This window comes from Haliaeetus leucocephalus, unplaced genomic scaffold (assembly GCF_000737465.1).
Source record: "Haliaeetus leucocephalus isolate CR32 unplaced genomic scaffold, Haliaeetus_leucocephalus-4.0 Scaffold587, whole genome shotgun sequence".
Taxonomy (NCBI): domain Eukaryota; kingdom Metazoa; phylum Chordata; class Aves; order Accipitriformes; family Accipitridae; genus Haliaeetus; species Haliaeetus leucocephalus.
This window is the reverse complement of record NW_010973023.1, coordinates 7,002,945-7,019,886: the sequence shown is the minus strand read 5'-3', so window position 1 is coordinate 7,019,886 and position 16,942 is coordinate 7,002,945. Positions and strand designations below refer to the sequence as shown.

At 37.6% G+C, this 16,942-nt stretch overlaps 1 protein-coding gene across 10 annotated transcripts in view; it reads right to left on the bottom strand.

Moving 5' to 3' along the window:
* The window catches only part of LOC104838303, a 35,907-nt gene extending 19,216 nt beyond the window's left edge, over positions 1 to 16,691 (bottom strand). For 2 of the 10 annotated variants that reach the window (XM_010577974.1, XM_010577984.1), the window contains exons 1-5: positions 16,604 to 16,691; positions 15,558 to 15,626; positions 9,472 to 9,505; positions 2,223 to 2,273; positions 230 to 307 (exon numbers count right to left, since the gene is read on the bottom strand). In XM_010577974.1, coding sequence (XP_010576276.1) covers positions 230 to 307; positions 2,223 to 2,273; positions 9,472 to 9,505; positions 15,558 to 15,626; positions 16,604 to 16,678 — 307 coding nt within the window. In that variant the 5' untranslated portion in view covers positions 16,679 to 16,691. Of the gene's footprint in view, positions 1 to 229; positions 308 to 2,222; positions 2,274 to 8,340; positions 8,943 to 9,471; positions 9,506 to 15,337; positions 15,445 to 15,557; positions 15,645 to 16,603 lie in introns of those variants that run through there. The other 8 variants (XM_010577979.1, XM_010577977.1, XM_010577975.1 and 5 more) reach the window with 8 other exon arrangements.
* Between the last annotated feature and the right edge of the window lie 251 nt (positions 16,692 to 16,942).

The window sequence follows — 16,942 nt, the reverse complement described above, 5'->3', positions numbered from 1 at the left end:
ACAAAATGAGATGTCTTAACAATTAAGGTGTATAAAAGTGGTGGCCTTTATAGTACTCAGTGTAATAAGTTAAACTTCAGAAGGTGTAAGAGAGAAGATAAATCCTATAAATTATTCAATACACTTACAGAAAATGAAACAATATCTAGAATTCCACCTTTTATTTCAAAATAAAAGCCTTTTGGTCACAAATTCAAAGACATACCGTTTAGAAAACAAAAAAACATACCAACTAGCGGTTCATCTCTTATGGGATCATTCATAAAATCCTTCAGACAGGTTATGTCCTTTGTGAGTCCTCTCTTCACTGAAGTAAAAAATATGCAGATAAAGAGATATTACACATTTGACAGTTTGCACATAATTTCTATGATCTTAAAGGAGTTTCTAACAGAGACTTAAGGGGGACAAAATTAATTTGCACTCTGAAACGCATAAAGAAAATGCACAAGATCACAGTCGCTCACAAAGAGATTCCGACACTCTCTGTTTTCCAGAACAATTTTACATGCAAGGAATTAATGTCTTCAAGAAGAAAATCAAATAAGCAAAACAGACCTTCTAACACAATCCAATTTACTGAGGAAAGATACCAAGGTCACATTCATAGCATGCCCCAATGTCAATTCTCATGTTAAAAAAAAAAAAAAAAAAAAAAAAGCCAAGCCACCAACCTCCTCCTTCCCCTAAAACACTAATACTCGTATAGCATACTAAGACTGCTTTTTTGGAGTCTTGAAGTTCAGGAATCATTGCCTTAAGTCTAATAAAGAACACATAATCTTCACTAATATAGCAAATGCCTCTGGTACTCTGGGCAGACCAGAAGCTGCACAACCCCAGTTAGTATGTTCCTGAGTCTGAACTAGCAGTATGTCAATCAGGGCTGTATCTAGCTCCTCACTGAGTTTGAATAGCTTGGTTTTTGCACCACCTAAAACACTTTTGAAGTATTCCTGGTCAACTCAGAGCACCAGCAGAGTTCAGCTATATGTATCTGCAAGCATATTCAAGTGTTGACCATTATAAAAGAGCATGCTGAAGTGTTGAAATACATATTTTTAATCTGAGAAAAAAATGTGCAGAAACAGAACTCATCTTCCTAATTACATACAGCTGTATTTTTACTGACTGATGAATTTCATAACAGTCATAAACACTGCTCGTTTCTTCAAATCGGAGCCAAAGAGTAGAAATACCACAAGTACTGAACTGTTACTGTTTCCCCCTAGGATGCCACGTTATGGTTTAAGAAAAAAAACAAAACTTCAGAAGGATAGGGAATTCTGTGCTTGTTCTTAAATATTTATTCCATTAGGAATATGCTTGTGCTGCCATCAAGTCAAACTCCAGGGCTGCACACACACAAAAAAAAAAATTCACAAAGTTTAGCATTAATTTATACGGAAAACCTCTTGCAATTTAATTGTGGTAGAAAATACCTGATGGGACACCTCCTGCCACAGGAACAGTGTGGCCCACTCCCTCCAAAACTTCACAATCTTGTTAAAATCTTTCTCTGCTGTTTTGTTTTTTGTCTGAGGTGACATGCAGCAGTAGCATAATGTGAGAGTCGATATGTAACAACTTGGTGCCACATAATCAATCTCCATAGACAGATTTTTACCAACGCTTAAATGTATTATGCAGTTCTCGTGCATTTATGTGCCTGTGCAGTAGCTCTCAGTGTGAGCTGGCTGTTCCCAAGCTGACAATGAAAGGCATGTGGTCTTTTGAGCTTAATATGGAAAGATCCATGCAGAAAAAAGTTAAAGGTCTCTACAAGATAACGGCTATTTTCTTCTTGCTTCCTAACATACAAATAAATATTCTTGTCTTAGTATCATCTTGATAATAAACAACCCATACTGTTCCTGGTTTATATGCTTTTGTTTTGTCGAACCTTCACTGTATCACTGGCTAAAAAAACATTAGCTAGATTAATTGATATCAGATGTTATCAGATGAACTGGAAGACAGAAACTATGCCTCAAGTTTGCACGTCTTTATGTAAAAATACTTGTAGCTTCATATTCTCCTACAATCTTTTCTTACATAAATTAACCAGTGCACAAAAGAAAAGCAATGGTTCAAATGTTTGGTAACTTGCATTGCTTCTTCCTAAACCATAATCAACAACCTGCTTTGGCCATCCTTAAAAGAAAACCACTGATTTCCAAGTTGCACCTGAAAAGGACATTAGCTCATTTATATGCAGCTACCTGGTCTCTGTGTTTCATACTTCATCGGAGTTTGGACCGGATCTGGAGGACCTAGGATAATAGTTTGACAGTCAGTCTACTTCTTCTCACTTACTTTTATTAAGTACCTAGTAGATTATCCAAACAAGTTAGAGAATTGAACAGTTATCTTCATTTTAGTTTAATATAGGGTCAGTAATAGCAGTATTCCATCTTGGTACACTTTCCTTTTGTAACTTTACTGCTCTAAGCAAGAAAAAGTCTTCATTTCCACTCCCCTTCCCCACTAACACAATACACCAAACACATGAATGTCACAGAAGTTAAAATTTTATTTGATTTTTAAGTGCTCTTCATACTGCCTAGTTATTTTAATTATTTTAACTATGCAGTATTGTGCATGACAGTCAATCTGTGTTACAGGTACCTAACAGAAAACTTCTGGTTTAAACATTTAGAGCCTAAACACAATCCCAGAGACAATTCATAAAATCATTAAACTGCATCTTCTTTTACATAGGGTTCTGCATATATTCTTAATCACTCAGAGCTTCAGAGTGAAGTTTTAGATGTGATTTTGCAAAGCCACTTCCATTCCCTTCCTTTGGAACTTCTTTCCCTTGCCCCCCTCTTCCCTCAAATCCATAGACACAGACACACCACAAGTGCACTTTAAAAATGTTCTCAGTATTTTCTAAGTTGCAGCATTCATGATTAAAACAAGATGACACACCAGTACTCATTTACTGGAAAGAGTGAAAGTTTAACTACATATACACTCATGTAATTCCTATTTTTGAAGTGAAGAAATTTTCCATAGTCATGGCAAATACATGTTGTATACATCAATGGTTTTTGCCTCTTTCTGCACAAGACAGGCAGTTAAGAGACAGGTATCAAAGCTGTAAAATCAAATCAAAGTTGTAAACATTTTGCAAACAACTCTGCAATATCAGCATACAGGAGGGGTATGAGAAAGCATATCTCCCTTGATTTCTTACAATAAATAATCCATCTTTTTCAGTAAAAAGCTTCAAAGTCTCTGGTAGCATGAACAAAAGAGCTCCAGGTACTCTGCAAGTACAAAAATTACTTGATTCCAGAGTTGTTCAGTTAATGCCTCAAGTCCAAGTTAGATTCCAGGTCCAGCATCTGCAGACTGACAACATGGCCAAATGCTAAATGACACAAATAGGTACTTGTGAAATAAGATTTTCAGTCCTTTATTTTCTGTTTACTTCTAGGAACAAATTGTATTTGCAGAGAATTGCACCAGAAGCAGTTCACACTGCAGTCTGCCTTAACATGGTTGAGACTTACAGATATGGTCAAGTTAAAAATCAAGTTGTAGCTGCTACTATCACCAAAGGTAGCATTTTGGGGGTTGGGGGGGGGGGGGTTTGACAAAAAAAAAAGGCATTTAGCAAATATTATCATTGCTGCCTGCAAAAGTTTAACAAAGCAATTACAATCTTGAAGACACTCTCCCATTCAGCAACAGCAGGTTTCCAGGCTAACATTTAATTCACATTTACTAGCCACATGGCTTCATAATGCTATTAATAATGTTAAGTTATATTTCTTAAGCATCTCAAAACCAAAACACAACAGTATTCTCCCTTAAAGCATATCACACTGACCAATGAGCTAAAAATCAGCTGGACTGCCAGGCTCAAAGGGCAACGATCAACAGCCCAGCCTCTTGGCGTTCAGTAAGCAGCAGAGTACCCCAGACTGATTCCAGGGCCCACAACAGTTAACATCATCATCAATAACCTGGTTGAGGATGCATAGAACACCCTCAGCAAATTCACAGACAGTAGTAGCTTAGGGGATATAACTGGTGTCACAGCTTCAGTTGAACAGGACCTTGGGAACATTAAGGATTAAAGAAACCTTAAGAACCATTGTAAGTGTAGAGTTCTGCAGCTGAAACAATCCCGTTCACAAGTACAGGCTGGGATCTGGCTGACTGAGCAGGGACACCGTCAAAAAGAACCTCAGAGTTATGATGAATGCCAAACTGAATATTGGCCAAAAGCATGTCTCCCATAAACTAGGCAAACTCCATACTGAGATACTGCACAGGCAGTATACTTCAGAAAGTCTTATCCTCCATAATCTGGGACTTGTGAGGCAATCTACTTCCACCCTTCTCCAGTTCAAGTGGGATGTGGAGAAATCGGAGATGGTCCAGCGGAAGGGCTACCAAGATAAACAACCCAGGGCAAATAACTTAGGAGAACAGTGTTGGGAGCTGGACTTGTTTAGTCTGGTAAAGTGGAAGCTAAGAGGAGATCTAATAACATGGATAACTGAACAGCAGCTACAAAGATGAGTCAAACCCTTTGGGGATGTGACAACAGCATAAGTAGCAGCCAGAAATAGTTGCTTAGGGGCACACATTAGATGTTAGGATAAAATTCGTCTTTAAGACAGAGGAGCAACTACAGACTGATTAAACACAGGTAGCAGACTCTCTGCCCTTGGAGATGTCCAAGGCTTCAGTAAGCAGGTGATGATCCAGCACTGGCAGTAGTCCTGCTTCAATCAGGAAGTAGAAAAGCACCTATTCAGTCTCAGGAAATCCCTTCCAACTAATGAATTTATTTAGTAAGGGATATTTTCCAGATACTAGTTATCTATACAAACAAACAAAAAAAATCCCTTTCCTTTCAATATTCAATGACACAAAGCTGAACATATTTCTTTGTTCTCCACCTTTTACATCTATACATGTATTTGTAATGAACACACATTCCTAATGACTGCCAGAAATAAAACAGCTATGTTTCAAAACTTAAGGACAGTTTCAGACACTGTCAATCCAGTTACTCAGAGGAACAAAGAGGTACTGGACTCAGCATTGCAAATTCACTTTTGAATACAAGAGGTGAAGTACACAAAGACTCTATATTCCATTTTATGGGGGAACTCCCCAAGAGAGAAGTGGAAAAGGAGTTGGAGTAGTGTTCAGTCTTAGTACTTCTGTTATTATGGTTTCTGAAACATTTTCTCTTCTAGTCTGTAACTCAAAAGAACTTCCAGGTCTCCTTTCTTTGAAAAGGTAACAGTAGTTTTACACCCCAAAACTTCAGGCATACTAATCAATGCTTGACAGACACTGAGCATGGAGGGACATGTTAAATAAATTTATCTTGTATCATAAAGCCAAAATAGTGATCAGGATATTGATAAGGTTGTTATTGGTGAACTCAAGGCAGACTACATGACATTTGTGCTTTCACTGCAGAAAGAACTTGTAGTCAGTGCTGTTAAATAAATGCAGCTTATCTTCAGATCCAATTCTTCCCCTTGACGCCATGCTTTACAGAATGACTACAATGAAGCTTTCTTTACTCCTGGTGCTACTTAAAGATTTTAAGTTGAAGAACGTAGATGCAGGTTGCTAGATCCAGCAACTAAACACCTACAACATCCCTTATTACACTTTTCATTTGTATCATTGCAAGAGAAGTACTGCAAGCTAACTGCAATACAAGAAAAATTCCATAGGCTGTGCAAAAAAATTCCATTAATACACTCTTCTTTGTGCCAAATTAATTTCACCAATAAAGCTAGGCAGCCCAGAAATGGTTTAATAGGGCTCATACTCCATACTATGCCTCCTAGCTGAGCTGCCTTGTTTTAGTAGTAAACCACTGGATTTTGCTACTGCCCAGGGAACATTTGCCTAACAACTATATTGGCATTCCCCCACCATTTAATGTTCCTTGCTCAAAGTAAAAAGTTTTCCAAACTTGTCTTTGGGCAAAAGGTGCCAGGAAAGAAAGTAATGTTCAATCTCCTCCCCTCCTTATCCCTGAACAAGTACGTGCAACTGCCTCAGCTAGAGCTGAAAAAAGTCTTCCATCTGTCCAATTCTATCACTGTACAACAAAATCACAACTAGAATTTACATACTTAACTGAGCTTTGGTTTAACTCTCTTAGTAAAGTCCTAGAATTTCAGGATCTTCTCTTCCCACATCTTCCATTAAGTTGCTCTCCTCTGAACTGCTGGAGAGCACGCAAAAAAACCACCCCAGATATCCGATTCTGCCATTACCACAAAAATAACTTGTTGATAGGTTTTGCCATATGGAAACTCACATGGTATCCACATGTCTTTCTTACAGAAAATGGTATGCCTCCAAACACAATCATCTGGCAACAGATGAACTTCCTGACTTAACTGACTTCAAAGCCAACAAGATTGTACAGTTAAACAGTCAGGTTACTCACGGTCATCACTTCTGCATTATCAACAGTTACCTTTGATGAGTTCACAGAGGATACTATACATGGCATGTCCCATTTGAAAACACTCAGAATCAAAATCATTTGTCTTTTTTAATTTTGGTTTACAAATGATAGCAGCATTGGTGGTGTTCTCCCTACTGACAAAGAAACTTTTTTTTAATTCTGCAGCAGGGAAGAAATTGCAGATGTTGGCGTAAAACATTTTAAATATGTCAAACCGCATCCTCTGAAGTACTTGCTCTTCTTTAGACACTGTACATTTCAGATACTTGTCAGATTTTGTCCCAAGTGATTTCCAAGAAAACTCACCCTTCACTTTGATAACATCCATACTTTTTTGTTCCCGGCTCTTTGAACTCCAGCTCTGTGAAATGCTGCCACATTTCACTCTCACTGGAGTACTGGATAGCACAAGCATTAGAATAAGATTGCAGATCCAGCAGCAATGACAGAAGCATCTCATTAATTTATATCCTGAAATAACACTAGACTCATACTTTACGTAGTGCACCTAATTTAAGAATATCCATACTTTCCATGCTCATTCACAAGACTTCACTACTTTACTCCACAAATGCAATATAATTCTTGTTCATGTTTACTATATACATCTGCAAACTGTAGAAAAAATAATCAACTATTTAAAATGAAAAAACAAAGGCCAAGCAAATTCAGAATTTATTCTTGTATCTCAGTGACAAAGTACAATGAATTTCTTGGATCTGCTGGCTCTTGGGGGAGAATTATTTGTATAATCAGTAACATCCATGGGAAAGTTTCGAGAAGTTCTGCATATATATTGAATACATAATTCTGCATTGCAGTTCCCAAAGTGAAATCTGAATTGCCATCTTCGAAAAGTTACTCAGGTGGAAAGCTTTTCTACCTGAAAGAAACCAACAAACCCCAACACAACTAAAACATACAAATAAACTTCATCAGGCCAAATTTCAGCCTCTTTTGGACAAATAAACCCTAACAGTGGCTTGCAAATTTGCCTCCCACGTCTGGATCTTCAGTGAAGCAGAATTCAATATGAATAAAGTAGAATAAAGGAGACATCAATAGTATGAATAATCATTTCATATTAGAAGTAAAAGATGTTGATTGCTTCACAATGATTGCTGAGACACAGAACTTTCTGGATGAAAGCACATCTTGCAATGCTTCTGACATGTGGTACCCTGTGATGCTGGGACTCCACCAGAAGTTAGCTCTAACTTCTTTACCGAAATTTCATGTCTAGATTCTTCACTTTAATAATCAGGTATTTTAACTTATCTCTTCTCATTCTATAAGAAAGACTCTTTTAACTGCGATGTAACCCATGACATTTCCAGAGATGCAGTGTTTATAATGAACATACTTTCTTAACCTGAATTCTCCATGAAATGCTGAGCTTGTAGTACATTAAGCAGTACTGTTTTCTAAAGGCATACGTCTTTGCAACAGGCTCCTGTATTCCACCACTCTTTTTACAGTCTTGCTGCCACACCTCCTGTCCTCTTATTCATCTCACTTTCTGTCCCATGCATCCTTTACATTACTCCTCCAAAACAAGATTTCATGGCCTTGAAGCAAGAACTTCTTCAGTTAAGGAGTATTACTTCTAGTGACCGTTTCTGACAAGAAATACAAAGAAATCTCTAGAAATTGTCTTCCACTAAAAGCACTAGCCCATAGCCAAATAAATCTATTGTTGTTGCCGAGGAATTTTGGTCTGCTCAAATTCACTGGATTTCGAGGAGACCTGTATGTTTCAGAACTTTTGCAGAAATTCTGTCAAGGAGCTTCATTACCAGTATTTCTAAAAAGAGAAGATCTACACGCAGTACTCATGTCTGCTGAGGCAAAATGTCTCATAATTGTTCACATACTTGAATGACATGTCTTGCACTGATATTCTCTTGTCAACAGCAAACCACGAGAGCAGCTAATGAAGCCCAGTCTCTTCGACAATGGACTCTGACCAGTGCTTTTCTAAGTCTTTCTCTTGTGTTGATTCTTCAGGATCCAGTAAGTAGTGAGCTCAGTCTGCAGCACTTCCCTCAGCAGAGGATTGATACCATCTCTCTTCTCTGTGCAGATGTGTAATTTCAGGAACCCTTGATCAACTTGGTTCAAAAAGGCTGAGAGATTCAAAAGATACTGGAGAACAGATGACAAAGCCAGAATGTAAGCCTTGTTTCTTAAGAGGCCAGGCTAAGAAAATAAAGTAGAAGCAAAACGCTTATTTCTTGTGATGACTGACTGTATAACCATTTTGGTTTTTAATCTGCTCATTGGTTTTTATCTGTATTCCCATACCTGCCAATGTTCTCTGCTTCCTGTACTTTGAAAATCTTGTATGTCACCATCAGTGCCTTTACAACAAGACTTCCATTTCCACCGTGAGCTAGTTATATCCCACGTTTTCAACCTTTCACTACAACTCTTGTTTTCATTGACATACGACAGCCTGGATTCATGTTCTCAGCTTCTGGAGGAAAAGATGCCCCAACAACTGAGTTTACCTTCAATAGGTCTTTGCTACTCCAAGTCCACTACAATAAAGAGAGGCAGAACATTCCTGTGGTACAGCTAGGCAACTCCAGCACTGGTAGAGCTGCATGTGCAACAATGCTGTGTTAGCCTGCTGATTTAGCTTCTTACCATACTGCCTGAAGCTTAGCAATGAGTGCATAAAGCTGACAGACAAGTAGGAGACGGTTTAGCCTGGGCAGCTAAGAAACTAAAATACTGACTATCCATCCCTCTACTAGACAGATATACAAATATTTAGATGTGGAAAGGCATAATTAAGGTTTCATGCTCTAAAATATTTCTTAGCTCAGCAGTTCACTAGATGGAAATCTCAGAAGAATGTTCAGCATATAAAGAGAAACACAGTTATAGACACATAAATCTGGCAAATGCAAATACCTGAACTACTAGAAAAGTAACAAACATTAAAATCCCCAAGCAATACCTATCCTAGGAGGCTGGAAAGAAAAAAGTGTTATACTTACAATAGACAGTCTCGGGTCTCAGGGCTTTCTCTTTCTTTAATTATGAAGATGCAAGTCATCCCAAAATAAAATAAGAAAAAGAAATTAATGTGCTGCACCATTTGAAGGAAAAACCCTGTACTTCCTGAGAAGCCTTTGCAGATGAATTACACTACAGGCCAAAGTTTCCATTATCAAATAGGAAAAATTAGAGCCTTTATCATTTTCTGCAAAAGCTGGAAGTACTGACAAACGTGTACTTACAGTTAATACAAGGTTAATTTCAAGAAAGCTCTGTTATTACTGAAGTTTTAAGAGATGATTATGGCTTGAAACACAACATCAAGGATGCCAGACAAAACCTCGAGTTCTGCATGATTACAGCTCCTGAGTTTTCAAAAATTGTAGTTCCAACTAAAAAGAAAACTCACCCCAAAAGGAAAAACCAACTAACAAAAAGCAGCCCCCCCACCATTTTGAGTGGATTTGGCTAAACCTTAAGGCTAGCCAAATCTCCTGAAAGTTCATTCATATCTTGAAGAACAGGAAAAGTGGTTTTCATCAGCTGAATCCAAACAGATTGCTTTTTGGCAGATTCTAAGGAAAAGAGGAACTTAAATTTCCATTTCAGAACACGCCTAAAACAATCCTGACTCATTTTGAGAATTTTTTGGCAAATAAACACAAACTTGCCATTTACAAGAATGAAATAAGCATGATCATTCTACCAGTAAAGCAGCTGTCTGCCCAGTGCAGTCCATAGAGTTGAGTGCTATATTTTCAGTATTCAGTGGCATGGAAGAGATGCTGCACATCCATGTTGACAATTCAACAGGAAGCAAGACTGACACAATAGTTAATTGTTTAAGAAGCCAAATAGCTGTTCTTTCATAGCAGTTCTAAAAAAAGAAGTTACCTAAGTCCCAGTATCACCACAGGTAGTGGGTGGTATAGTATGAGCTCAGCAGGATTTTATAAGCTTAGAATACAGACACAGTGTCCCTTGTGGTTATGCTGTCGCAAGGGGTTTTGGTACTTGTCCTTCTACAGAGTTCTACAACAAACAACTGCTAATACCTAACTTTTCAGACAAGTGAAGAAAACATTAGCAACTGTGAGCTGCTGCTCAAAGAGAATTTCCTCCTGACCATTTTTGGACAATCAACTTTGACTTTGATTGCACCCGGATTACTGCTTTTATTAGTATTAGAAATGAAGTCCCACAACTGAACCTAAGGGGTCCATTTTATTTGTGACCCCTCCTTGAGGTTTCTTTAAATAAAAAAAAGCAGGAAGCAAAAAACCCAAAACTACATCAGGAATGAAGATTCTCACACATTAGGCAAGGAACTTACTCTCTGTCCTGGGTCATGTGTTGCAAGCAAGTTGCAACAGCTGGTTTTGAGCTAAGACTATGAAAAGTTAGGGTAACTTTTAACAAAGTGTCTAACTTTGAAAAGTCAAAACTCAAAAACCGCTGGTTTTTAGGGTTCAAACTTCCCATACACGCTGTAATCTGTAAGAGCTACTGCGTAATTAGTTTTCCACAGAATTCAAGTTCACAGGTTATCTAACAAAACAGTTTCACATGCATAGTTATGTATTATGTAAACATAATTTGTTCCTAAATATATACACTCTTAAAATCATATCAGCTAGATGTTAGCAGCCCATACACAGAAATTCTATTTACTTTAGTTCTTCAAGCTCATACTAAGCAATCAAGTTTGTTTTTTTTAAAAGAAAAGCTCTACAGTTTAAGCCTCTTTGGATCATGAAGGTAAGCTGCAGAAAGTAACAGCATGCTTTTTGAGACCAAACACAAACAATGCAACAACAAGGCAATTCTCCTGTAACTGTATTTTCAACCACAGGTTCTGATGCACATCAACTGGGGCAAGAGGTATAGCAGAAATGAGAACACTGAAATGGTGAAGACAAAAACTAACAATGCCCTTCACAGATCTGAATATTCCTTGTTTCTAATGAGGCTGCAGAGTCCTGAATGCAGATTCCTCTCCTTTTGGAACATAGTAGTCATTTCTACCCTATCTATCCCCAGTTATGAAGGGAGGGCAAGAAGCCTTGAACCCTTAATAGAACCACAACAATCTTGTCTCTGCTCCAAATACAGTTCACAGAAGAGGCAACACTCTTCTGCTGGTGCCATACCTGCAAAGGGCTGTTCAAAATACATGGAAAAAAGACATTCCACTCTAGGATTTCCTCTCTAAAACTGAGCAATACAGCTAACACATATTTGCAAAACCAGAATAAAATATATCACATACCACCATATTCCAGATATATGCACAGCAGGTATATTTTAATTATTTGGGGACTGCTCCCTCAAAGGGCCTAGCTTTTTACTCAGCTGTCAAAAAAACCCAAACCCACCTTTCATGCATTATATCTCCCATTACTCTTATAGACTTGGTTCAATGAAAAGCGTTAGTAAACTTATGGAAATGTAGTTTTCTAACCATTTTACCGTAACAGCTAAAAGTAATATGCAACTTTGTTTTTCAAAGTATGTAATACAAGCCAATTCCAATTTCCAAAGAGCTAAGAACTACATGCACATGTATGAACACCATTTTGTCTTTTTCCACCCCCCCATCAATATCTATTCAGCAACAAAACCACAAAACCCCATCATTAGGCAACTATGCAGAGGTCATAAGGTACTCAATGCACAAGATATACACAGCCTTGTACTGTGATCATCCCAACCCCACAATCTTTTGTCCATCAGTACTTTTTACAGGGGTTTGGTCTCATGAGTTATGAGTGCTATTAAAAATTAGATGTGTATTCTGCTTATTACTCAAGCTCCAGTTCAAGGACACAGAAAGCATCATAGTCACAAACACTGAAGTCAGAAAGAAATACAAACTCTTGGCACAACAAAGAAACAACTCTCAGGGATAGACACTAAATGAACTCTGAAGAGGTTCACCATAGAATTAAAATATTACCTAGTATCTTGTAAATTAAGCATTCAAAGACTTGAGAACTTCTATGTTTAAGTTTCATACATCACAGAATGCAAGTAGCAACAATTTTATCTAATTAGATAACTGATCATCTATTATTTGACTAAAGCCCCTACTCTGAGTCTTGTTCGGAAAAAAATATTCACATAAACTTCAAAGTGCAAATGGAAAAGGCTTCAAATAAAACCTAATCTAGTAACAAACTACGAAGAAAGTCATTGCACTACTAATCATTTGCTTGAAATACTTTTAAATTACTTCTATTTTATGATGCAATGTGTCATCCAATCTATTTCTATCCCTTGAAATCAATCACACATCAATCCAGTGGGTTACCAAGCATTAAGCCTGCAAATGTAGAAATGAAAATACAAATGAAAACTCAGGACTCCCTTTCTTCTAAGAACAGAGACTCAGTTTAATGCACCAAATTATTAGCCTCCAACACAGTCAGAGGAATTCCAGAAGGCTTTAGGTATAGGCTTATTCTCTTTTAGTTTTGGAAGTAACAAAGTATTCTGGATAAACTTCTGTCCAATTTATAACAAGTCTGAGTAGTCTGCCTAAGCTGCCATGAAGAGGCAGATACTATTTACACTTTCCCCTCCAGCAGCAAGTGAGTCTAGGCACTGTGAGTTCAAACACCCAGATTGAGAGTCAGTACAGGAAAAACATCCTAAAACTCTCTAACTCATCAAAAGCAATATTCTTGGAGTCTGAGGAGCATAGCACATATGAATTAGATTTCTTAAAAAAAAAAAAAAAAGTTATTTTCATTCTTTCTTTATACATAGGTCACTAATAAAAATCTCCCTAGTTTTATGGAAGCAATGCATTTGGTACAATTTATCTAAGAAGTATGCCTAGATGTTTGTGAGGTGGCCTCTTTTAAAGAAATTATGCATTCTGATGCTATTGTTTAGGAGTCAATGGTAACGATATACAGGTGAACAAACCAATCAATGTATAGAGATGAAACAAAGGTATACCAAAGTAATCTAGATAAATATCTTATGAACCTATCCAAAATCCAGAAAACCCAAACTACCCAGGTGACCAAAAAGAAAGAGATACAATAACCATGTACACAAGAAGTCAACTGATGTATTCCTACAAATCTGTCAGATAGTCAAGCTTTACTCGACCAGCTACTCGAAATAACGCATTTTATTTTGAATAGCTATAGGAAATGTAGACCAATGAAATGAGAATCATTTCACACATGTAGCAAGTGTTTACTTTGTTTCTTGAATTTTCCCAGTGACTGTCCTTCTCCTGATGAAGGGTTATTTCTTGTGTTTTTGAAACTTCCCCGGTGGAGGACAAGCACGAAGTATCTTTACCAATGCCATTTTAAAAACAAATGGGTAGCCAAAAGAAAAAAAAAGTAATCTGACTAAAGTCGTAAAAAATGGCTGGTGGGTTGGCCAGTGTTACGATTTAGGTAAAGAACTATCATCTCTTCATTTTGTTATGTTGTCAGGACATCCTTTGGTATTATTTTGAGCAGGAACTCCTCTAGTAAGGAATAAACTAAGAGCTATTCACTATCAACACCTAGCCTGTATCAAAAAGGAACATAAGCTCAGGACTTCCACAGTTACTTCAAGCTTGGTCATACAAAAACTTCCCGAGATAACGCAATAAATTCTGATCTTCTGCCAAAACATACAATAAATTTCATAATTTAAAGGGAGAAATCAGAGGTAACTGAAAAGAATGATGACACGATCTTGGAAAGTTATCCCTACAGAAATGCAGTCATGTGACTTACCAGGACTCTACACACCAGCACTAACATTTAAGCATCCCATTTTCAACCTGCCCGATTCTCGTTCCCTATCAGTTTGCAGTTCTTTGTTAACTCATAAACTTTGACAGATGTAGCCTAGTGTACACTGATTTCTCAGAGTGAAACAGAAGGAAAACTACATGCAGATTTGCTAATAATCACTAGTTTTTCCACTTTAAAAGGGAGAAAAAGCAATAACTGGATTGCTATGAAGCTTAGCTAGGAAATAAAAAGAAACAACCACAAAACCAAAGGAACTCCTTGCATAAGCAAGAACATTTGGCAGGACATGAAAAATACTACATTACTGCACACTTCTATTGGATCATCAGGGAACAAGAAGACTGAATCCTGGGGGGGGGAAGCGTTTGGACGAAGCAGAGCCACTGACACAAAAGTCAATGCTATTAAAGTGATCAGCAAACAGGTAAAAAAAACACTATTAATCTGTCTTGAGAACAAAGAGGTGGGGAGATGCCCCTCATCTACAACTGAAAGAAAAGGGGCACACAAACACTTGAGAAAGACAGTATTGCAGTTAGTCTTTGGTGTTCCAGGAAGAATAAAATGTCATTAAGGAAACATCAGAGCACGCACTTCAGTGCCACAACAATACAATCTGATGACAGCAATCCTAAGTAACAGAGGAAAGTACAACTGAGTATGTCTCAACTTCATAGGCTGAGTGTGGAGTTTTAAACAAAAGATAATCATTAGCCAATCAACAGTCAAAAGTTCCATCAAACAACATTTATAAAAGCCGTATCTCTAAATACACCCTCACAAAACGTTGTCTAATAATTTAAGTACAAACACACAAAGGCAGTAAACCAGGAAGTTGTTATTGAGATGCTTCAAACACACAGAACCATAGGACTAGGTAGTTAAGCCTATGTAACTCCTGCACAAAATCTGAATTGATGTTACTGTCAAAGTAACAAGTAAGCTAGTTTTATTCAAAGTACAGATGAGTTATGTAGACTTGGAAAACAGAGCAGTACTTTTACCGACTGTATCAAAACCCAGAAGTTTGCATTCTTTCACCATCTGTGACTTACACGTAATTCAAACGTTAATTTCACAATTAACACACATTTACCTTTAGGTATGGTTGATGTTTCAAGTTACATGCTGGTCAAAACAGAGTTGTGAGATTTCCACCTCATCTTTTTCTTGGGATTTTTCAAGCAAATTACTGTTACAGATCTACCAATAAGTAAGATAAGCACTTGAAGTCACGGAAATCAATTTCTGAACTTTACAAGAATCCCAGTTTTATGATTAAATTTGCATATACAGTTAATATGGAAAAAGGTTACCTTTTTATGCTTTACACCACGATAGTGTGACTGAAGACTTAGAGAACTCATGCATGGAACTTTACAAACCTAAAAGAAAAATTGAAAGCACATCTTCAGTTATGCTATGGATATTCTGTAGTTGGTGAGTTATAAGAACTGGAAATACATCTGTTTCTACAGCATAATTCTCAAGGTCTTCTTTGGCTTAAACAGTACAATTTGCGTGACGTTTAGGAGAGCAGCATACCACTAAAGTGACAAGAAATAGTGGGCAAACCTGTTCAACTGATACTTAAATACACGTTTAAATATACTAGGTGGTACGAATCTTTTAAGAGCTTCCCCCTTCCCTCCTACCACCGCTTTCTGGATTCTTAGTGTTTTAAACTTCTCCAGGCTGGAAAGCAAAGAAGGGATGACCATACAGTGACTAGAAAGCAATGGAGACAAAATTATGCCCTAGAATAACTGCAACTCCGTTCATTGCTACATCAAAGGGATCAGAAAAACAATGAAGACATCTGCATTCCATTAAGATCCACAGACACACATACACCATTACAATAATTAATGGAACACAATACAGATCTACAATTATTTCTTACTATCTTTAGCTAAAAAAAAAGCAATGACTGATATATGCTAATATTGCCTATTCTATTAACATACTGTCCCAGAAGTTTAATGCACCAGAAGAAACCTCACTGCTAGAAGAATATATGATTGACAAGTTTAACACGTTCTGACCTGGAGTTGTAGCCTTTACAGATAAATAAGCCTTTACAGTTGCCTATGAGAAATACTTAACAGAGATTTAAAAGACTACAGTTAAGGACCATCATATTGCACCTGACTGCTAAATAACAAACTGAATTCTCCAAATCCTAAGACAAGCAGCTCTTCCAGAGACTGACCACGTTATTCTCCGCATTAACAGCTTCTCTCACTTACAATTTTGCCACACTACATCGAGCTTAGGTCTGCATTTCTAACAGCATGGTCTTTAATACCTTACGCCTGCATTTTAGCATTCAGTCCGAAAAGCCATCAAGAAAAGCACTCACTTCACAAAAAAATATTTTTTTTTCAGATTCCGGTTTGCCATCTTCTGGCTTAACTTCTTCACTCACAGTGCTCATCCTGCAAAACGGGTTCACTGCACACAATGAAGAAAAAAAAAAATCCAACTCTTGTTTACACGGTACTTTTCAGCAAACAATTGGGGGCGGGACGGAAGGGTTAGTCGGATGAATTAAGTTGATTCTTTTGCTTCAACGCGCCTCCAGACGAAACCACCCCTTTCATCCCTAGGACACCTTCACAGCCTTGAAGCCTTCCGGTAAAGGCCCCCTCCCCGCTCGTCTTTCTGGAGCGGTTCCACAGAGAAGCCGCCCGCCCCCCCC